Source organism: Siphateles boraxobius, unplaced genomic scaffold, assembly GCF_051911475.1.
Source record: "Siphateles boraxobius isolate OS27281-9 unplaced genomic scaffold, OSU_SipBor_1 68, whole genome shotgun sequence".
Lineage (NCBI taxonomy): Eukaryota > Metazoa > Chordata > Actinopteri > Cypriniformes > Leuciscidae > Siphateles > Siphateles boraxobius.
This window is the reverse complement of record NW_027509195.1, coordinates 14,461,408-14,485,199: the sequence shown is the minus strand read 5'-3', so window position 1 is coordinate 14,485,199 and position 23,792 is coordinate 14,461,408. Positions and strand designations below refer to the sequence as shown.

Sequence of the window (23,792 nt, the reverse complement as noted above, 5' to 3'; positions counted from 1 at the left end):
ACTGTACGTTGATTACATTCATTATTATTGTAACATAATAACATTGCTTTGAGACATGAGGTAATTTAACGCCATCTCTCGTCTTGTAGCCTAGTGCTTTGCAGGCGCTGCTGTGTGCGCGCGTTCATGTGTTTTAAAGGAGGCCTGGCTTTGGAGACGCTCTGAAGGGAGGGTGGGATCTCATAGTTTGAAAGCTAGCTTGCTTTTGCTAGCCTGTTCGAAATTGCCTAACCTACCTTTGAGAAATGTACAACGTTTTTAAACTAAATTACCAACTAAAATAATGTATTTTGTGGTTGTACGTTTGATCAAACTTCAGACATAATATACTTTGGCTGTTACTCAATCTTATCTGGAGAATGACTTCGAATCGCCCTGAATTCACGCTCGTTTGGTGAGTTGACTTCAGCACCATGGAGAGCCGACGTCTCCACTCAAATGCACTCTGTCTTTTCTGACAGCAGTGCTAAGTTAGAACCCTATACCGAAAATAAACATCTTAAACCAGTTTTCTGATCTTAGATGGTCTCCCAGCGCGGTCAACTTAAGATGAGTTTTGGGCACTTTTAGCAGTTGGACAGCCTATGATCCTAAACCATTTTAGGCTGGATGTAGGAATAATGGAGAATGTACTTGATTCAAACACTTCAAATGTTAATTTGAAGCATACTTTTGTTTGGTATTTTTTATTTTATTTTAAAAGTAGTGGTATTGTTGACAAAGTAGCCTATTGCATAACCAACAAGTCATTTACCCGGTGTATCCTATTAAAAGTTTTGTTGAGTTTGCATTCTGATGTTGATAATGTTGATACTGAATGAGACTGCTATATTTATTTTAAAAATGTATATAGATATTAGGATTGAAATACAAAATAATGTTCTTTAGTGCATTTTTGTTTTATTTTCCAAAGATTAAAACGGGTTTCCCATCACCATACTGTTCTTTTATTAATTAAAAATAAATTAATAAGCACTTTTTTCTTAACATAGGCCTAAAAATAAACGAATAGGCCAAGCACAAGAAAATAAGCAAAAATATTAAAGTAAAAAATTCTTTGTCATACATTTTCCTTTAGCATATTTTTGCATGAGCTCATTTGCTTGTGCTTATTTTTTTGTATTTATTTTAGGAATAAAATTAATTTTATTGAGTCACTTCTTGGTAAGAAAGCTGTTATAAAACTGTCTATGATGATAAGGAATAAAAACACCATGGGGTGTGGTGAAAGAACTATAGGCTGCTAAATAACAGGTTGCAGGTCACACTCAACCCTAATCCATTAACCATTCATCACTACCCTAAAACAAGGTACACTTTTGATAAAACATTAAGCCAAATGACTACTGTCATCAGTATAGGCTACTTACTAGCCTGTGAACCGTGCACGTCAATAAACCCGACTTATTAAATCTCACTCGGGTACGTAACAGTTAATTCTTGCTGCTCGTTACATAACACACTTGGAACATTTACGTCGTACTGGCGATGTCAATCTCCCCAGTCTCTTCTGCTTGAGCACATACACTGATGCACTGAGATGTGCTGTGCGGAATAATCTGGCTTCTCTCGCAGACAGAGGCTGAGAGTCCTTCACATCAGATCAAAACAAGAGCAGAAGACCGAGAGCGCGCATTGTGTTGTTCTGAAGGGATACGGAGCTGCGCATCCTTCACTCTCACTCACAGCAATCCATCCAGCACTTCACGAGGCAAGTGTATTTACTTACTGCGTCACACTGTTGTTTTCCATAGCGGGGTTTTTTTTTTACGGAAAGAATGTTATAGCCTATATTATATATTATTTGATATACAATTGTTAATTTGAACAAATACATTGGTACGGAAGCTTCAATTCAACATGTTTACTCTAAATCTGAATAGCACTGCTATTGTTTGACGCATTGTGTAAGATTAATGTTTATTTTGAAGAAACAATAGGAATAAAATAAAATTTTGTCATCTATTAGAAAAGCAGTTTATTTTAAATCGTGTTTTTTTGTGCATATTTGCTGTTTAGGTGGGGCAGAAGGGTCAACGTTTGTCAATCAGGTCACTTAATCACCTTTGTTTTAATTGAGATTCATTTTTGCAAGCCAAAATATTAGAAAACATCTTTCCTTTGTGGGAAAGCGGAAGGAAAAAATACGTTGTGCATAAAACACTATAAAGTGTGTTAAAAAGTTAACCTTTATTTATTAATCCAGACAAGTTGCTTAAGAACAAATTCTTATTTTCAACAACAGCCAGCAAACATGGTGAAAGTAAGCATTTTTGTATATAATATACTTTTAAAATGATTATAAATGATAAGCCTATATGTATTTTAATTTGATTTAAGTTAAAAAAATCTTTGAGAATAACAGAAATTCATTTGAACTGACATTAAAATGACAAAGCAAAATTATATATATATATATATATATATATATATATATTTCTCAAAAGCTGGTAGAAATATCACCAAAAAGTATCAGAGTGCACTGAATTAGCACTGGAAATAGAGATTTCACATCTGCTGCACAAACAAATCTTATTCAGTTAAAAATGTATGGAATGCTGCACAGTGCAGACTACAAGAGAAGCAACTAGAGAAAAGGAATTGCTGAAATTTGTTCTCACTGACTAATGTACATTGTCAACCTGATTTAGGCATCATCTTTGTAGTTAAGCTCAAATGGCAACACTAAAACAAGTAAGCAGAGAAAGCACTCAAAGCCAGTAGCAAATGCATTTGTGCACATTACTCTCTTGTCTCCAATAACATTGAGTCATCGTTGCTTTAGTGGACTAATGACAGAATGAGGAGTCACTGGTGCTGAGGCAACTAAAGTGTCTCTAGATCTTAATGTGTTGTGTTGACTAGGTATTTAGCCAGAGGACATTCTGTTTACTTATATTTCTGCATATCGGAAGTAAAAAGTAGTTCAAATTAACAGTATATTTTAAATATAAAAAGGCTAAAGAATAATATGTAAGATGATGTTGATTTTTACTGTCATGTTTTATGCATGAAATCATTCTTCTTAATTAAATATGAGCAGTACATTACATAAGCTGTTGGGATTCAATGAATATATATGTGACTTCACTCCAGTTTATCACCTCAAGGCAGTCACGCCATTTCCATATGGATACGGTGATTGAAGAGAGATTGCATCAGTAACTTCTAACTGTGTCAGGCTGAAACTAGTCTCAGCTTTTCTATTAGGCAGACAAGGAGTAAAAACACTAAGCTTATTTTCCTGACACAAGACATCAGTTAAGTGAATGGCTGCCTAGTGTCACTGACCCCTATCTGGCTTCTTTAAAGGCTCTGTTTCTCTGTGTTGCTTGGTTGTGTTGCTAAGGCTCTGACTTTGGCTCCAAGAGAGAACAGTCTTGCTCCCATGAGTGGCAATTTGACAGTCAAAAGATTTTGATATTGAATAAGGCAAAAAAATATCGACACTACGTTCAAAAGTTTTGGGGCTGGCAAGATTTATTCATGTTTTTGAAAGAAGTCTATTATGCTCACCAATTTTGATGAAAAAATGTAATTAATTCCTGTGATGGCAAAGCTGAATTTTCAGAGTCTTCAGTGTCATATCCTCGAGATATCCCATGCGGGGTCAATTACGTCATCCGCATTGAAAGCAACTCTAACCCTTACATAGCCAACATCAAAAAGATACTGAAAAACAAGTCACACATTCACTACTAACAACAGGAACTGGACCAATGACGTCATAGTCAATCAAGCGTGATACATTATATGAATTGATTCAGAAGCTGCTTTGGTCTGTTAGTTATGAGCAGATCTGGAACACCCAAAGCAGTTAAATAAGTTAACCAGAAGGGGGTTTTATCATCTCTCAAAACAGACAAGGATTAAATTGACCATATTACTTCCTTCTCAAAGTGCAAAGCCTTTTACATAACACTCGCTAAATTCACTGACCGTCAAATGAATCATGTTTAATAAGAGCACTGGATTAGTTTAATTCAGAATAAGAGTTCCTGCAGTTTAAATTCCAAGTACTAGTGAAATTAATTTAAATTTAGTGGATGGCTGATGGGGTAATTTGTCTTTTATGGACAATTTAGAATCATACTTTATCATACTTCAATTTCAGACATAAAAGCTTCATTCTATTTATAGAGCCATTCATGAATTGGGTTAAAACACCCTGGCATCTTGTGGTATGACCTAATTTTGTACACTGTTATCTTTCTTTTTCGGGTTTGCTTGTCATAATAACATTTCATGCTCAAGTAACCCGTTTCCTTTTTTTTTTCAGTTTTACTTGAAGTATTCTCTATTTAAGAAGAATGGGACCTTTGCAGATGTATGAGGTGATTTAATATCTTAACTTTAAATAATTTTCCTTACTTTCCTTTTCCTTCCCAAACCTATTTTCCTTACAGCGAGACAAGCGGCATGCATGCAACACTTACAATAACTTTAAGGAGCAAACATAATTCAGCTCAATATCAGCTTTAAAAAAGGTTAAATAACTCACCTCGGATGCTGGCTAAAAGTTGCTTGTCTCTAATTAATCGTAGCACCACCAGTTATAAATATTCCATTTCCTGCAGGTGAAGGAAAAGGGAAGCATGCGCAGCCGTATCCCTCGATTTGTCCTCCACCCCTTGCGTACTAACGCAATGGAGTCATCGGTGTCCAACATGCCATTGTCAGAAGAGGAGAGCAAGGATTTTGACATTAGCTCCCAGCACTCGAAAAGAACCATCAGCCCAAACAGCCTGTCCTCTGGTAGGCTATATAAGGTTGATAGGTTCCGGATAGGATACTTGGGAATTTTATTCCAAGTATAATGTAGTATTAGATAAAAAATGAGCACTGAAATGTCATTATTTGCTGTATGATGGATTTTCTGTGTTTATGTCCTAGGCGCACTTGACCTTTCTGATAAGGAAAACCACTATAGCATAACTTTTAAATGTAACATCATTGTGGAGCAGTATTTAAACATGGATATGTCTTCTCAGATGATACTGGATGCCCAAGCAGTCAATGTGCATCGCCAACCAAGACCCTCTCAGGCTCTGACAACAGTCCAATGGGTTCACCCTCTCTGGGAGAGCGCACGGTCAAAGTGAAGAAAGTTCGGATGAACGTAGTGGCCGAGTGGAGCGAACCCAAACAGAAGCACAAGAGAGAGAAGCAACAGCCTGCCTCCATCATGCATAAAGGTAACTTTATTTCTGCTAAATTAGCTACTTTTTATATTCTAAAAGTTAACTATTATTAGGCTATATTTTATATAGTGCCTTTCTGCTCATTGACACTTTACAATCAATCAGAATAAAAAAAATATGATCTTTTGATAGATATATGATTTACATGATTATAATATCAGGCCAAATAGTCATGCTTGGAGTGAATGTTTATGAATGAGAAAAGTATGTCAAATTAGAATGATTGGGTTTAGCAAGCTAATGTTTGGTTTGTCACTAAAACAACCTGGACTAGTACAAGGACAGTTTGTGCATGAAATCCTTTTAACTTGGGTGCAAGCATGCACGTCTACTGGGATGCAAGTACAAACATGTAAACACATGCAGTTCTATTTCCTATCTCCCTGTTTCTTATTTTGAAAGTATGATGCGTAATTAATGTATTTAATGTGATGGTCACACCTGCCTGTTCAATCCATTTAGATGTTCTTGAGACTGGGTTTCTCTGATGTCTTTACTCGACATAAATGATTGGATACAACACAATCCAGGAAGCAGCAGGTGCCATTAGCTTGATTACCCTGTGTCATTGAGGCCACTGATTGGTTGGCATGTAGATGGCCAATCAGTGCATTTAAAAGTAGATGGCTCCTCCCACTGCTTGTGAGAATTCACAGCATTTGAGCTTGATTCGTATTGAGCAACTGCACAGTTTTGTGATTGTTAGTGAGTCACATTTGTTCGGTTATTTAGTTGGTTATTTTGGTAGATAGTTAGTAGCACATTTTAAAAAGTACACTTTGTCATGGTTTTGTCAAAAGGAAAGAGAAGCTTCTCAGGTGTGTATATTTTTGGGAAACACTTTAGAAAAAAATGAATTAATTATCTTACCCCCAGTGTCCTTGTCTTTCAGTCACCTCTTTTATAGTTAAATGCTTAATACATTTATTTATTTATTTATTTATTTATTTTTCTTCCCCAAAATATACTGCATTATCTGAAACATTTCTTGATCTGATAAGGATGTCTAATATAGTTCAGAGAGTTATCTCTTCACATTCCTACTTCATCTCAATGGAAGTTCCAGGAAGTACGTACTCAATGTTAATCTCTTTGCAGGAAACAGGGAAAACTATAAGAATATTCCATGCTTTTAAGAACCCTTGTACTGGTAAAACTTAAAATATTAAATTTTTTCAATTAATATGTTGCTTGCCAGATGGAATACATTACTTATGAATGGCTGTCAAAGCTGAAACAATGGTCTTAGTGCAAAAGCTAACTAGAAAAGTTGGTTGCAGCTAAGATGATATTCAAGAGAAGTCAAATGTGAAGGATTCCTCTGAAAGATTCACTGAAAGATTCAATCTTTAACTTTCCCAGCTATAGTTCTTCCATAATGGAAGCAAGTGTGTAACCCTATATCCTCTGACAAGCCTCTTTGATCTGGCTACAGGAAATATGCTAATTGGAAACGTGCTCGGGTTGTGCATTTGCCAGGTTTGAAGTCTCTACTTCCACACTGTCTTTTTTTGGATGTCCTTGAATGGAAAAAGTTGTACTGATGTTAAAGGTTTTTTTTTATTTTTTAGAGGAAACTTTAAACTTTTGATCGCCCTATTTTTGCACTGCAGTCAGTGAGACAGATTTCAGCTCATCTAGCAGCACTGGAAGCTACAAGACACGTGAAACTCTGCCCAGCAACTCCACAGGGAAGATCTCATCTTCTCGCAGGTATGATTTATGCTTTATTTTATGCACTTTATCTGTAGCCTAATACAAGATGGCTGATATATATTTTTTTTTTGTAAGATTTGATATTTCCTCCAAGTCGTCTTACAATTTTGCATGTTGCCTCAAACAAAAAAAAAACTTTGTATTGCTTTTTTATATATATATATATATATATAATGTTTAAAACCGTGTGCATTAAACAATGATGCTTCATTGTTGTCACATTATATGCATGTTAAATTCAGTAAATGGTGTACATATGGTGAACAAGTTCAAGTTAAGCATGATGCACATTTTGGCAAATGTACAGTAGTAAGTTCCATCCATTCTGATAGAATGTGTTGCATGTTTTTTTTTTTTATTCCAATCATAGCCTACATGTCTTGCCCATTATGACACAGTCCTGTCCTATTTGCTTGCTCTTATCTCCCTCAGTCGTGGAGCTCACATCAGGAGCCTGCCTATGTTTAAGCCCGCGGGAAGCCCCACCGCCTCTCGCGATGCAGAGCTTTATGCCCCATACAGGGTGCCCCCCAAAACCCCTTCTGTCACCAACAGCAGTACCAACTCCAGCTCTACCAGAAGGTATGAACCAGGGGCAGAAACCAACAAACAAACAGACAGGAGGCTGAGGACACGACAGAAAGTTGAGAACATGTCCTACACAGGGCTCAGGCATCATACAGACAGTGTGTTATCGTGTCCTCAAACTCTTCACAGAATAAATGATTAGATTGGTCACGGTTCGGCTCTGCAAGGCTTTGTGGGGATTTTGACAAAATTGTCTGCTCTCATTTTGCCCACGCAGACAGCAAATCTGTTGACTGGCTCATGGGAGTAAAGTGTTTTTCAGTGCCAAGTTTTTGTAAAGAGGGTGAGGGGTGCATTAATATTTCATGTGCGCACAGTCAGTATGCACAGTCAAGGAGTGTCGTTTTGCTTGTTAATGGCATGATGTGGTGTTTCTGGCTTTTTAACTTTCCTTTTTATTAGATGGAGGGTAAAAAAAAACAGTGGGTATTCTTGCTGACATGGTGGAAAGGAGTGATTCTGGGTCATTCTGGTATATACAGCTTCCGTTTATTTTTATTTCATTATTTTTTTATAACCCACAATCTCCATTTTAAATCTTTTTTTATCCAAGCACAGAATGTGTGTGCTCTGTAATGCCTGCCTGGGCTTTTCCAGAGTCCTTGTTTGTTCTTCTATTGTTCCATCTCTAGCACAGATGCAAATTTGACTTCAAAGCAACTTAGCAGGTTGCTAGGAGATTGTGGCTAGATAACAGGGCCACTAATTTGACGCTTTCTTTCTTTTTCTTTCTTTCTTTCTTTCTTTCTTTCTTTCTTTCTTTCTTTCTTTCTTTCTTTCTTTCTTTCTTTCTTTCTTTCTTTCTTTCTTTCTTTCTTTCTTTCTTTCTTTCTTTCTTTCTTTCTTTCTTTCTTTCTTTCTTTCTTTCTTTCTTTCTTTCTTTCTTTCTTTCTTTCTTTCTTTCTTTCTTTCTTTCTTTCTTTCTTTCTTTCTTTCAAGATCAAATGGCGACAGTACTAAAATTGCTTATCATATAATACATGTCCTTAATTTTTATATATATATTTATACATTTCATAATTTTATTTAATATTTTGCTGTCTAATGCATGGTTGTTTAGGTTTTTTCCCCCTCTCTCTATTGACCAAGGGGTGCATTTCCCAAAAGCATTGTTAGCCAACTACGGTCGCTAGTTCCTTCGTTATCAGCATAGATCAACGAGTCTGTTTTTCCCGAAACCATAGTTCCAACGAACATTCGCAAACAGCATCACAAAGTTGTGTGGTTGGAACGACAGCTCTCGACCTGTGAAGCACAGTTTCTTGTTTGAATTACATGTGGACTCAATTAATCCTTGTCTTGAGTAAAATAAGCAAGCTGACATTCAGTACAATCTAAATCTTTTATTTTGAATATATACAGATTTCATTTGTCAAGAGATTTAAAGCTCTTTTTTGTGCATGTGCATTCTTTGAGCCTATGATTGAATCTGAAAATAAAGCAAAATAAGTCCTCAGATGCCATGTCCGTAATTCATGGCAAGTATCTGGCTTTAATTTGATCTCAAACTGATTCATTGAAAGAAGTTATTACTCCTCCACCTGTGTGACATAATAAACCAACGTGGTTGAACTACAAATTTAACAGTACGGTCTCGGGAAACAGTCGTAACTAGCTAGTTGATATCTTCAACGATGCACCGTACTATGGTAGTTAAGCTGCGAGTTGGGTCGTTGTATACGAAACTCAGCCCTGAACAGTATTGCAGGCCATTTTTGTGTCACGACCCAAATGTTGATAACCACTGTCGTAAACTAATTTTAATTAGCAAAATAAAGTTAGCTGTGGTGACTTGTGTAATGTATGCTCTATGAGGTTTTTCATATTAGAAAAGCTTGAACATTTTAGATTTTGTATTGGAAACAGTAACTGATTACAGACACAACAGGCCATGTAGCATTACTTAAGCTCTTCATATTACCATGCTGCATCAGATTTTAAAAAGGTAAAACTGTTATACTTTCAGAAGAACTACTCCTGTGCGCTACCATTCCTGCGGAGACAATCATGGCATCAAGCCTCCCAATCCAGAGCAGTACCTTACCCCTCTACAGCAGAAAGAGGTATCCATACGACACCTCAAGACCAAGCTCAGAGACTCACAGAACACAGTTTGTGACCGGTAAGACTCTGCTTTGACATACATCGGCTAATATGTCACTGTGTTCAAATTGATGGGATTAGTTAAGGGACTCCCTTAAAGGCCCACTGAAGTGCCTTGGGACACACAGCTTTGTATGATGCGTTGACGTAATTTTCACTGAAACAGGAAGCTAAGGTGGGACATATTGAATGGCTCCTCCCCCTTTTCAAATGCCCAATAGCGTTTAGTTTACCTCACAGAGTGCAAATCGTACTTGACAGCACCATGGAAGCGATGATATGTTGGATTCAATAGTATAGGTGTGAATAAATTCTTGCCATTTCATTCTCGTATCATTTAATTTTTATTCACGGAACAAAACTCGAGCGTTTGAGCAACCGAACACATCTCCAACCCATATTGCTTCGTGATGCGTCAACGGTCGCATTGGCCAGGTGGTACATTTATACCATAGAGAGCGGGACGCTTCAGATTCTATAGAGCATTTGATTGGACAGAAGATGTGATGAGAAGCTGAAGTACGCGGTGATGTCATAAAAATCTGTGATCCATTTTAGTGGAAGTGAGAGACTGTAAGGTTTGAATGATTATATCTCCTAAATGCAAATTTTGTCTTTGTTTTGGAACACACCAGCTTATTCATAACCTTAAGGCTAACATATTCATACTAAAAGCTAAAAAAAAAAAAAATCTTACATTTTTGTATCTTTAAGAATAAATTTTCCATTGGAAATCATGCAATAACATGACCAGTTTTCATTCATTTATGATTGTTCATACACATACATTAATATACTAATCCCTGTTTTTACTTCTGAACAGTTGTCTAAAACACAGTAAAATATATTCAGCTAATGTTAGTAGTCACTGCATGATTATGTTCTAGTAAAACTACAAGAAAAGGCAGCATTGAGGTCAAGTTATTCAACTCAAACTGAAACAAATGAGATTTCTTAATTGAAATTCCCTCAAGAGCTCTGACACAATTCAAACACTGATATCACATTGATGGGTTACAGGGAGACTGAGATTGAGGAGCTGAAGTCCCAACTGGGGCGTATGCGGGAGGACTGGATAGAGGAGGAATGTCACCGCGTGGAAGCTCAGCTTGCTCTTAAAGAAGCACGCAAAGAGATCAAGCAGCTGCGCCAAGTGGTGGAAACTATGAAGAACAGCCTCGTGGAGAAGGACAAGGGCATCCAGAAGTACTTCATCGACATAAACATCCAAAACAGGAAGCTGGAGTCCTTACTCCACAGCATGGAGTTAGCGCAGAATGGCTGCTACTTACAGGATGAGCCGACGTTAGACTTTACCTATGAGTCTCCAGAAATATCTACCGCTGGCAAGTTGGAGATGGATCTACATGGTGAGGAACAAGTGGTGGAGGAGATGGCTGATACTGAGCTGCTGGCCAATGACGAGATCGCCAACAGAGCAGAGATTCTGGAGCAGGTTCTCATGTCCACTGCTGTCAATTCAAGCCAGGACGGTGGCACCAAGATCATTCCCCAACCAGGACTGTCCACCTTGGAGACGAGTGTCTCGGAAAAGAACACCGAGGAGCATATCTCAACCGACCCCTTTGGTCCAGAAGACAAAGGTGTCCAGACGGATGAGATTTACACCGCTGATCTCCAAGCTCTCCTTTTCCAACTACTAAAGCTCCAGGGTGGTGGCTTCTCTGGCCTCCTTATTCCTTCTCCCCACCAATCCCAGGAATTACCTTCAGCACAGGTTCCCAAAAAGTTTGATGACTTGCTTGAAGCACAAAAACCCATAAAGGAGAAGTCACCTGAAGCACAAGACAAAGAAGTCAAAGATGTTGGCCTCATTTGCACCAACACTGCCCAAAATGCTCCTAGTGATTCCGGTCTGTGCGTTTCAGAGCCCGGAATGAGTCCCGAGTTCATGGAGGAGCTGGATTTCGACCTGAAGAATTCAAAGAATACCTCTAGCATGGCAGTGGTGGGGAAAAGCCACTGGAGCAACAACTTCTTGGTGGATCTGGTTGCTGTGGCAGCACCCGTGCTGCCCACCGTGGCGTGGCTCTACTCGCAGCACGGTTTGGTCGGAGGGGCTCCAGTGTACAACATTGTAGCTTTGATTCGAGGCTGTTGCATTATGGGTTTGCACTCACTCCGCCATGTCTCTCACGGGCCAGACACTTAGTAGCCCTCACCCACATCTACAACAAGAGCACTTAAACTTTATCTTCAAGTAAAAATTGTGTTTTTGCACACGTGATTATACGCATACACTTATTTTCCGTTTAGTTGTGAGATTCCTACTTGGCACTGTGTATTATTGTCAGCTGAGGCAAGAATTTATTGGGATATAAAGGGACTTGATTTGTCTTTTTTTTGTTATTTATTGCCCTTATGTTTGTGTATAAACATATAAATATTTTTGCAGAATCTGATCATGTTGGTGGTTATGTTGCTCAAGTCTTGTTCTTTGCTGAATGCTATTCCCTGCTTTTTATAAGTCTCATTTGCAGTGACAATAGGGGTTGACTGTCAGTTGACCGTCGTTTTTGTTGTAGTTAAAATATCACTTGTGTTCCAAAAGAACTAAAACCTTCTGCCAAAGCTTAAATGTGTTCAACCTTTTGTGTTAAGTGAAACCGCATTTCTCTCCTTGGAGTTCAAGCTTTTCACATGTTGCTCTGTAAACTGACATTTTTCCAAAAAGCAGCACAGCGAACTCTTGTTATGTGCCTGAGCTATGTGCAATATTTTTGTTTATATCAGATGTATATCATTATATTTATTATTAAAGCATGGAAAACCCCTTCAAGTTTGGCCTTTTATTGTTTGGTAAAATGTTCTAATGTCTAAACTTGTCTTATTAGTATGTAGGCCCACAATAGGTTCCACAGAAAGATCTACAGAATTTAATGACTGTCATTTACAAAACCACTGCACATCCCCAACGGATGTTAGCTTGCTATAAATGTTTGCATAATTTGATCATGCTTTAGCTACCAATAAGAGTGTAGTGTTTTTGTAAGAAGAAAAATTCTGCAGATTTTCTAAAATTGGTGCATAAAATACAAAAACAGTTGGTAGATTACCTGGGCCTGTTTTTCAGATGCATCTCATATTTATACATTTTTAAATAAAGTAAAAATAATAACCCAAGAGTGAAAGTGATGTTTTGTTCTGGAGAAAAAGGTTTAATGCCCAGCAAAGTGAGTTAAAGTGAGTCTTAATCTCCAGGATTAGCTTTAATCCTAGATTAACGCAGTTTAATTCTTTGCTGTTCACAAGATTACATTTCTTTAGAAAGCTAGTTGTTTATAAAGCAATATTTTAACAAACCAGAATATAGTTTTTATGTCTATGCCATACCTACAGTAACATTTCCAATACTATCTCATAGCATTATATATTTTTATATTAATCAAATTTGCCAACTAATTGTCATAGCTATAGCATTTTACACACGCACATAAATATTTGTACACTTTTTTTTTCTTGATTGGAAATGACAGACATTATTCTGTATACAAGTAATAGTTTACGTTTCATGCATCATTTCTGCTATTTCATTTTATGATGGATTTTAATATTTAGATTGAGAGTGTGTTAAGGTAAATCAATATACATGAAATTAGTTTGAAAAGTAAAACTATTTATAAATATAAAAATTTATCAAAATAAAACATAAGGTTAAGAAGTTTTTAAAGACAGTTGTACTATGACCTTTATATAACAAACAAGTAAATTAATAATGATCAAATAATAAAAAGAAAATTTACATAAAGTGCCCTCACTTGATGAAACAACCGTAAAGGTTATAAACTGTAATTTGTTTTAAGATAAATCCTGAAGGCAGCGACAGACCTGCCCAAGACCCAAACACACACACACACACACACACACACACACACACACACACACACACACACACACACACACACACACACACACACACACACACACACACACACACACACACACACACACACACACACACACACACACACACACACACACACACACACACACACACACACACACACACACACACACACACACACACACATATCTGGTTCACTATCTTTGACGGGACTAGACGCAATAATTTTTATACTGTGCAAACTGTATATTTTATCCCCTTAGACTAACCCTACCCCTAAACCTACCCATCACTAAAAGATTTTTACATTTAAAAAAAAAAACTCATTCTGGATGAATATTAACATTGTTTCCTCATGGGGATCTCAATTTAGGTCCCCACGGTGACACGAGTCCACATGAGTCTGTGTGCATTCAGGTTGAAGTCCCCAATGGAGAAAAGCACAACAAACACTGTACAAACTCTATATTATATACTCTTACACTAACCCTACCCCTAAACCTACCCATCAAAACTTTCTGCATTTTTACATTTTCAAAAAAGAATTCTTAATGATTTACATGCTGTTTTGGGGTTATTAAGGGACTTGATTTGTTTTTTGTTTTGTTATTTATTGCCTTTATTACAAAAACAATGTCCCTACAACAAGGTCAAAATTTACTGGTAATACTAAACTTGTGGTGACATTTGGTCCCCATAATGTAGAGAATACAAGGACACACAGAAGTGTATAATATAAAATGTATGGAGTATAGGAACATAAGCACTGCTACATTCAGAAGCTGAGACCAACCATTACAGCAAGTGTGGAACCCTGGGCTGCCTGAAGAACACACAGTAAATCTGTTACCAGATGGGACTTGACTTGACTGTTGCATAACATGCAGCCCCACATGCATGTAGTGTCATGACTGAGCAAATGCTTGCTGTTGTGTACTCTTAGCCCATTTATACACTACAGATAGCTTTTGGATATGTCCCAGACTAAGCAATGAGGAAATCCAATGTATGTATTGTAAAAGATAAGTGTTAATGTGCCTTTGTTGTGGTGTTTTACACTCTCTCTCAATGCATTTGTGATGCATTTTTAGTGCAAAAAATCTTCGAACAGTGTTTATATACATTTTATTTAATGAGCATGATCCAGAAGTCTTGATTACAAAGACAAAGTCATGGGAAACCCAAGACAGGTGCGATGAAGATGCGCATAGCTGCAGAAGACAGCATGTAATGTATAATTCAGTCAGTTTATTTTCCTCTCTCCGTGTAAGTGGGTCAGGCTGATGGGAGGATTGGTCGACCGGGGGCGTTGCTGAGGCAGATGGGATTATGACATCACATTCTCAGAGCTGGAATATTCCACCCGTCCGGACAATGCGTCTGACCTTGAATATCATAAATGATGACTGCTTCATGATGCAGTTTACAGTTTAACAGTCTGGGTGCAAACAGACCAAATAAAGTCTTCTATTGCTGATTATGTAAAAAAAAAAAAAAAAAATTTAAAAACAAGACATCTTTACCACAGCACAATGAGCATGTTTCATGTTGTTGTTTTTTATGAAGAAATGAGAGAAGATTCGGAAACCCTTTAAACACAAATAAACTATTTAACAGACATCCAAATTTGTATTAAAGCTAAGGCTGGACAGTGCGAAATTGTAAAAACAACTTAAAAAGGCAAGCATGAGGGGGAAGCATAAATGATAAAAAAAAATTGATTTTATTCAGTTTTTCATTGTTTATCTGTACCTGTGGCTCTCATGGCTTCACGTTCCTTAACAATCATAGCATGCAGAGGTTAATTTCAGCTCACCATCATCAACATCCTCATTGTGTCAAAAAACATGATCAATTTATACATTTTTAAGAGATGGGAAATTCTTTAATAGTTAAAGACACAAAGTTGTTCCCCTGGTGAAATTCCTTTAAAATGTTTATCTGTGAATGTTTATCTCAGCTAATGCTCTTCTCAGTAACAGTGTCTTACTAAAGATAAAAGATGGTTTGGTTGCCAATTCGGATATATAATAATTTTAGCGTTTCCATGACGACCAACCCACATCCTCTTAAAAGCGCTCTCATTGAGTCTCGGTACATACTGTACATCTCTGCTCTCCATTCCCACTGACAATTATTTACTCTATACACAGATGACCCAAATCATTTTTGTCTTTATAAAAATCAAGATCAAAATATAAGGTCTTGAAGGATTATTCACAATTAAGAGCACGATTATCAGGTAAACTGAATGGTAAAAGATTAGATAGCCAGCTAAATAGAATGTGGAGAGCAGAAACTCAATATTGCATAAATTTGTTAATTTTTTTTGTAAATACTGAGATCATCCATTTCTGGCGAGGTCCAGTGTTTAAAGCACAGCTACAAGACTTTGATGAAGAAAAACAGGTGGGGAAAAAAGCAAAAAAAAAAAAAAACAACAACAACAGCAGCAAAATGTAAAAACCAAAAAGAACGGAATTCCTTATCTAAAATTATTCTGGCAAAAAAAAATTCAAGTCTTATAAATACTGACAAAAAAAACTATTTTTTTCTTCTTTCAACGAGCGCACGGTAAGAACAGTCATAACTGAAAGGAAAGATTTTTTTGTGCTGATTTCTGTCCAATGCAACAACAACAAAACAAAAAAAACACAAAGAGACACGCAACACAAAATAGAAATTCCCAAAGACGGCTGATGGAATAAAAAAAAATATCCCAAAGTGTTGAAGACAGCAGTGTAGAGGGCAGGACAGGTAAAATGTAATATGAACAGTTTTTTGGCTGTTGTTTCGAGTGTCCAGTGCGCTGTATTAATGTTATGAAAGTTTGACAGCGATCTTCTGCTCTTTTTTCATCATTCTCTGTGCCTCTTTCTCAATTTTCTTCCTCTGTTGCTCCATGGCCCGTCTCTCTCTCTCAGCCAACTTCTGCTGCCTGAGTTCAGGATAGACAGAGACGGATCATTGTTAGTTGACATGACATGTTAATTTCAGTGAAATTGAGGGGGAAAAAATCTCAACAATCATGACCTTTCAAATATGATGTGATACATGATTTATCAAAGTAAAGCTTAATCAAGGACTGGCACAATGCAGTGCAGATTGAATTCATCTGTGCTTGTACAATGACACCTAGTGGACAAAAACAAACAGAAAGCCACCAACTTCTCCCTCACAGTGAAGTATGTAATTGCCAGTCACACACAGAACCTGCTCAGCTGATTTCTACAGATCTGAAACTTCTGTCTAGAAATGTGCGATATACAGTAATACAACCCCAACACGCATGACCAAAATGGCGGAGTGAGTGAAGGAGACGCGCTGAATGAAAACGCACGTTCACTCTCTGACAACAGATTAAGGACAACAAAGTAAAGCCGCTGCGCTACTTTCTGATTCTGAACATTATTTAAATGTTTTAAACAGCCATTCAGATTTTTGTATTCACTATGGTAATAGCACAGCACCAAATACTTAAATATGTAATACTTCAAGACTTAATAGCCGTTTATTTTCAAACTTAAACATTATTTTACATTTTAACCCTTGACTAAAACATGCCCTAGATATTGATTGAAAATATTCATTGTTTATTCACTAGTTAACATGAACTAACAATGAAAAACACTTCTAAAGCATTAATAAATCTTAGTTCATGCTAATTTCAACATTTGCTAATACTTTTAATTTAATTTAATGGACTTGAGCTAACATGAACTAACAATGAACAGTTGTATTTTATTAACTAACGTTAACAAATAATAATTTCTGTAATGTAGCTATTGCTCATTGTTAATGTTAATACATTAATGGGACCACTAATGGGACCTCTTATTGACCTTATTGTTACCAATTGTTCTTTATAGTTCTTTTGCACTAATCTATGAAACATTTGTTTGCCTCATATATTATTTTAGTGTATTGTTTTGTTTTATTGTATTTAAATGTTCAGAGTTATTTTTGTTATAAGAAAAGTTAGTTAACCTGTTACTTATAAGGTTAAACATTGGTTCAAACATTGTACCCTGAAGGAGGATGCATGTATCAGCATGACAATGCACCAATACACACAGCAAGACTTGTGACAGAATGGTTTGATGAACATGAAAGTGAAGTTGATCGTCTCCCATGGCCTGCACAGTCACCAGATCTAAATATTTTTGAGCCACTGTTTTGGAGTCAGAAAATGTTTTCCTCCACCTGCATCAAGTATTGACCTGGCCTCGGTTCTGGAAGAGGAATGGCTCAAAATCCCTCTGGCCACTGTGCAGGACTTATATATGTCATTCCAAATGATGGCTATATTGGCTGCAGAAGAAGGCCATACACCATACTAATAAATTATTGGGGTCTAAAACCAAATGTTGCAGTTTCATTGTCCAACCCCTGTATATACAATTGGGGAACACCTCATAGTCTGCTGGTAATGCACCTTACCTTAGCACTTCTTCTGCATCCCAGGATGCCTCTGCCTCATCCTCCCAGGCATTGGTGTTCTCCTGCCAGGTGTCCATGTCCCCCAGCTCCGCCTGCAGCCCACAGACAGTGTTTTGTGAATGTTGTAAATTTTGGTCAAACAAATAAAATGTGATGTGCGTTGATGGAGTTGGTAGTAGTCAGATAAAGAATTATTCTCCATAAATTCGCTCTTTTTGCTCATCTAGATTATTAACTGGTCTCACAATAACCGTGTTAAGCTTAACCTTAAAGGGATAGTTCACCCAAAAATGAAAATTCTGTCAGTATTTACTCACCCTCATGTTGTTCCAACCCCGTAAGACCTTTGTTCATCTTCGGAACACAAATTAAGATATTTTTGATGAAATCTGAGAGCTGGATCAATCCTCCATACTCCTCCACAGGCTTCAAAAGGATTGAAACTTGCCGGCCTCGAAAAGTTATTAAAGACATCGTTAAAATAGTCCAAGTAACTACAGTGGCTCAATCTTAAGTTTATAAAACGACGAGAATACTTTTTGTGCGCAAAACAAACAAAAATAACGACTTTATTTCAACTATACATTTCCTTCTCTGTTGGCCTCTAGTCAGTTAACGTAGTGTGATAGAATAGTGCTACGTCACACATAGGCTCACTATTGGCCCACGCTGGTCATGTGGGTGATGCGTGTGACGTACAACAACAGAAGCTCTACGCTTTTACACTATAGTGAACTGACTCGAGGCCCACAGAGAAGGACATGAATAGTTGAAATAAAGGCGTTATTTTTGTTTTTTTGCGCACAAAAAGTATTCTCGTCGTTTGATAAACTTAAGATTGAGCCACTGTAGTCACTTGGACTATTTTAACGATGTCTTTAATAACTTTTCGAGGCCAGCAAGTTTCAATCCCTCAAGAAGCCTATGGAGGAGTATGGAGGAGTGATCCAGCTCTCAGATTTCATCAAAAATATCTTAACTAGTGTTCCGAAGATGAACGAAGGTCTTACGGGGTTGGAACAACATGAGGGTGAGTAAATACTGACAGAATTTTCATTTTTGGGTGAACTATCCCTTTAAGTGTAAGTGTAACATTGTACTTCGTATTACTCACAGAGGGCTGGATGAAGGACATGTCCTGAGAGGCGGCTAGTCGGCTGGAGAAACCCAAGGAGCTGTCTGGCATTGAGAAGTTCAGAGGTTCCCTTTTCTTCAAGACAATCTGGAAAAGGAGCACAAAAATAAATAAACTGCATTATCAATAATACAGAATAATGCAGTATAGACAAATTTGGGGGGTTGTAAGATTTTTTTTAAAGAAATCTTTTATGTTCACCAAGGCTGCATTTATCTGATTATTACAGCAAAATAACTGTTTTCTACTTTAATAAATTTTAAAATGTAATTTATTTCTGTGATGGCAACGTTTAATTTTTTGCATAATTTCTACAGTCTTTGGTGTCACATGATCCTTCAGAAATCATTCTAGTATGCCGTTTAGGTGCTCAAGAAACATTTGACACATTCCTCTGGACTCTATGATGAATAGAAAGTTCAAAAGAACAGCATTTATAATCTTTTGTAATACTATAAAAGTATTTTTTTTGTATCTTTCGAACGGTAGTGTATATAATATATTACACAAAAATGGGATTGAGAAGGTCAGCACTACCACTGCACCAGGGCTACAACATCTGCCCTGCTTTTCATCACTGTTAGTCACAAAACCACTAAAAAAAGTCTAAACTATAACTATAAAAGTCTCTTTATTTCAACAGTTTTTAATTTCCACTCGCCCTAACTAATAAAAAAACAAATGTTAAATTTTTTTAATCTGTTGATCCTTATTGTTTTAGGGAGAAAGCAAGAGAAAGACATTTCCTAGGACAGAAAAGAAACCGTATGACAATGAAATGTTAGCAGATGTAGCAGGAAATGAAGCATGCCCAAATATTGAACCTACTTTTTGTGTTTTCCTGATAGTGGGAGTCATGTCTTTGAAATAGTCCGGCTCTTCCTCTTCAGCTTCATTCTGTGGAGGTGGAACTATCCCGTTACCACCTTCAATTTTGATACTCGTGGGAGCTTCCTCATCCCATGAGCTCCACTCCTCAATCTCCGGCTATTTTAATTATACAAGAAAAAATTTAGTTAAGTGACATGTGTCTCTGCATTTAACCCATTCAAGTGCACACTCATTAGGAGTAGCGAGTAGTGAACAGACACACAGCAAACCGTGGACACACAACAAGAGCAGTGGGCAGACATTTTGTTGCGGCGTCCAGGGAGTGATTTGGGGATAGGTGTCTTGCTCAAGGGCACCTCAGTCATTTCCTGCCGGTATTGAGAACCGAACCCACAACTGGTTACCAGTCTGACTCTCTAACCATTCCGCCACAACTGGTCCCAAATATTCACTTATTTAATCAAGCAGAATTCAATACTAGTAAACAGTCATCTTTCCAGTTTTATCTAATTTATTTATTTAAATTTATGCTTACAAATAATCAGTAGAAATGAAAAAAAATGCAAGTGACTTCACATCACCACTGTCCATATGATACAAAAGCTGCCATCATTACACACTTATTTTTTTCAGATAATTAAGTGCATAATGCGGGTATTTAACGCGCACTTTTTCTATTTGGAATTTCAGTGTGAACACACTACTCACACTATTTATACCACAAAACGGTATAAAAATAGTTCACAAGTACGCATAATATAAACATTTTAAAGCTGTACGATTCTGGATAAATTAAGAATCCCAATTTTTTTGTTTAAAATAGAGATCACAACTCTCACTCCCACGGTTCTGAATAGACAACTAAACAAAATAACCTTTAATTTACGAGAGGTTCTGACAAAAAGTTAATTGCTAAATATTTCACTTGTTTCAGTGCTGTATGAATCAGCGTTTTTGAATGAATCTCTTCAATGAATGATTCAATGACAAATAAATTGTATTACAGTCAATTGTCGCCACATACTGGTGTAACAATGTAATGATACAATGTTTCTTTGAAGTGTCAAGTCACTTTCAAAAGGTGATTTACTCTATTTTGATCGCTACCGTAGACATCATTGTTTATATCCGAACTATAAACTTTTATCTCGTCTACTTGTGAAGCGGTTTCATAGTTTTACATTGACAACTCCTCTCTCTGGCTCAGAATGCAGATTTGAATGTTCGTTGTCATTTAGGAATACATTTAGGATTACATGGGTATTTGAATCGAGATCGTAAATCTTTGCAGAAGTATTTTTTTTTTAAAAAGTATGCTCACCATGGCATGTATTTGAGTAAAAACAGTTAAGGTAATTTTTGAAATATAACAATACATTTTTGGTGGAAAGAAAGTTTTTTTGTAATAATGTAAAAGTCTTCACTGTCACTTTTGATCAATTTAATGTCGCTTTGCCATACTGTAAATTACGTTTTTTCTTACAAACTATTTTTCTCTGACCTGCTTTGGTGAAGAATAATCAACTGTGGTCGGGAGGGTGATCTGATCCCCACTTAGTTTGCGTGACCTTCCAGTCCTAGACAGGAACAAAAGACAAAAGTCAAAACACAGTGTAGCAGAGGAAACTCATTACCACAGCATCACTTCTGTAAGAGACACACTCTAGATCCTCGTTCATATAGTTGCCCTAAGGCTTCAGATTGACAATCTACAAGATAAATCTGCAAACAATTCAACAAAATAAATTAAGGTTACACTTTTTTTTAAAGTGTCAGTGTTACAGTGTAATTATATATTTAAGTACTACTGAGTAATAATAAACTACATGTAGTTACTATAGGGTGCAGTTTAGGGTTAGATGCATGTAATTTTGCACAATCTATTGTAATTACTATAGTAACTAAATGTAACAAGGACACCATAAAATAAAGTGTTACCAAAATGTATACCCACCTGCAAATCAGTCTTTTCAAGAATGAAAGGATATATGCCAAGCAGGTGCATATTTTAAAAAGGCGAAACTGTGTGATGGCCATGTTATGAGTGATATCTGAAGAGAAAAAGAGAGCACAGAGGGGAAGGGGGATGTATTAATTCATAATTTCAAAGTAGAAACATATCAAGTTTTTTTTTTTTTAAGAAGACAAAAAACATTAGCAATCCAGACATATGGCTTATATGACGGTACTGAAAGAATCCATGTCCAAGTCCTTGGACACATGTTATTTGCTGGATTTGCAAATATTCTGTTCTGGGGTTAAAAAAACTAATATGATCCATGCATTATATCATGCAATTTTGTTTCACCCAGTTTGGCATAATTGACCTTTTCCAGCAACAATCAAGGAAGCAAGTGAACTGCAATAGCAATTGCTAATGTTAGCTATAGCCAGCTAACTGAACAACTATGTTGCCTAACGTGGTTACTTCGCTTTAGTTTGAATTCACAGGTCTTGTATGGGTAAATGAATAATAAAATGGTGCAGCTCCATCTACTTACTCACCCGTCAGGTCAATTAAAGAGAGTTGATATAGGTAGAATCATAGCACGGGGCTAGCAGTCTGATGCAAATAACGTTACAACACTTGATCTGTGCAGATGGGACGAACATGGAGATTACACTACATGGAGATAGAACATGGAGATAGAAACACACTAACAGGGAGATTAGTGTGTTTTGGCAAAGAAAGCGTTTAGGAGAGCAGAACCATCATGATCTGCGGCTGTCAAGACGGTCAATCTCATCCATATTACTCTGATGCAGGCAGCCATCGTCTCTTCATTCTACCACCTCACGTCACACCAACAGGGAACTGGAGTCCGTGCCTTGGGTTGCCAGGTTGGTCGCATAAAATATCGCAAATTTCCATGGGTCAAAACTTGTAATAATGTTGTGTGTTGAAAATACACAATTTGTACTGGAAATTTTTGTTTTTGCACAAGAAAGAAATAGACACCTGTTTATACTGGTTCTGTATTTGTGCACCACTGATATGAACGCAAAAATAATTAAACAGGGTTCTTTTGCACGAATTCTTATTCACGTTGTTCTTGCAGAGAAACTGCTATATTAAATAAAATTAAAATTTCAAATAAAATAATCTGTAAAGTTTTGTCAAATAATATAATTTTGTTTAACAACGTGGTTTAGAATGCAACCTGGCAACCCGCATGTTAGGCACTTTTGCGCAAATTTCTTTTACTGTCTATGGCAAATTTTAAGGGACGCTTTAAATTTTCAGCCATAAGAATCCATGCTTGAAAATGTATTGAATATATATAATGTAATGTGTGTGTATATATATATATATATATATATATATATATGTACACAAAAAATATCGAAACATCATTAATCTATCTATCAATCAATCAATCTATCTATCTATCGCACAATTATTAGCATCAGTTCTAAATCAGCGATTCAATTGAACTAAATTTATTTATTTATGTAGGCTATATTGTGTTATAATCAGAATACACACAATCAAACGATGTTTTTCATGACACTTATGGCTTTGTTTGGGTTTTACAAAAAGAATGCAATGCATTATCAAAGGCTCACGTAATACTTTACTCAATATACTGAGTCGACTTAAAATACAGAAATGAAATAAGAGGCTAGAAAGGCTACCAGCAGTCTTAACATTTGAGCGGAAATATGAATATTTGGCGTGTGGTTTGTCTAGCGATACCACGAGGAATCTGTTACTTTTCTCTCCGCTGGACAGGAAGAACCAATCCTAGTTGTTTGTGATGAATTAAAGGGCTACATTAAAAAGTAATTTTACAATACGTTATGGAGATTATATGCATTTGTGTATCTGATTCAATTTTTATGAAGTAACAGTTTTAAAGGATTAAAAATTGTATTAGTACAACATATATCCAATAGTATAAAAACAACCAGA

General features: G+C 36.6%; 2 protein-coding genes across 7 annotated transcripts; one reads left to right on the top strand and one right to left on the bottom strand.

Moving 5' to 3' along the window:
* Positions 1–1,416: 1,416 nt before the first annotated feature.
* sybu (syntabulin (syntaxin-interacting)) lies at positions 1,417–12,408 on the top strand. Of its 5 annotated transcripts, none has more exons than XM_077215012.1 (8): positions 1,417–1,711; positions 4,280–4,334; positions 4,578–4,755; positions 4,992–5,195; positions 6,815–6,914; positions 7,350–7,499; positions 9,472–9,627; positions 10,629–12,408. In XM_077215012.1, the coding sequence occupies exons 2-8, from the start codon at positions 4,311–4,313 to the stop codon at positions 11,779–11,781; spliced, it is 1,965 nt and encodes a 654-aa protein (XP_077071127.1). In that variant the 5' UTR covers positions 1,417–1,711; positions 4,280–4,310; the 3' UTR covers positions 11,782–12,408. The 5 variants fall into 5 exon arrangements, with proteins under 5 accessions (XP_077071127.1, XP_077071130.1, XP_077071129.1 ...); XM_077215015.1 differs by having other exon boundaries at positions 1,467–1,711; positions 9,475–9,627; XM_077215014.1 differs by lacking the exon at positions 1,417–1,711 and adding an exon at positions 2,018–2,051 and having other exon boundaries at positions 9,475–9,627.
* Positions 12,409–14,584: 2,176 nt separating this feature from the next.
* On the bottom strand, positions 14,585–22,710 carry ebag9 (estrogen receptor binding site associated antigen 9). Of its 2 annotated transcripts, XM_077215023.1 has the most exons (8): positions 22,543–22,582; positions 22,385–22,491; positions 21,834–21,930; positions 21,381–21,456; positions 19,877–20,035; positions 19,028–19,135; positions 17,914–18,005; positions 14,585–16,411 (listed from the first exon to the last, which is right to left on the bottom strand). In XM_077215023.1, the coding sequence occupies exons 3-8, from the start codon at positions 21,914–21,916 to the stop codon at positions 16,294–16,296; spliced, it is 636 nt and encodes a 211-aa protein (XP_077071138.1). In that variant the 5' UTR covers positions 21,917–21,930; positions 22,385–22,491; positions 22,543–22,582; the 3' UTR covers positions 14,585–16,293. The 2 variants fall into 2 exon arrangements, with proteins under 2 accessions (XP_077071138.1, XP_077071137.1); XM_077215022.1 differs by having other exon boundaries at positions 22,385–22,710.
* Between the last annotated feature and the right edge of the window lie 1,082 nt (positions 22,711–23,792).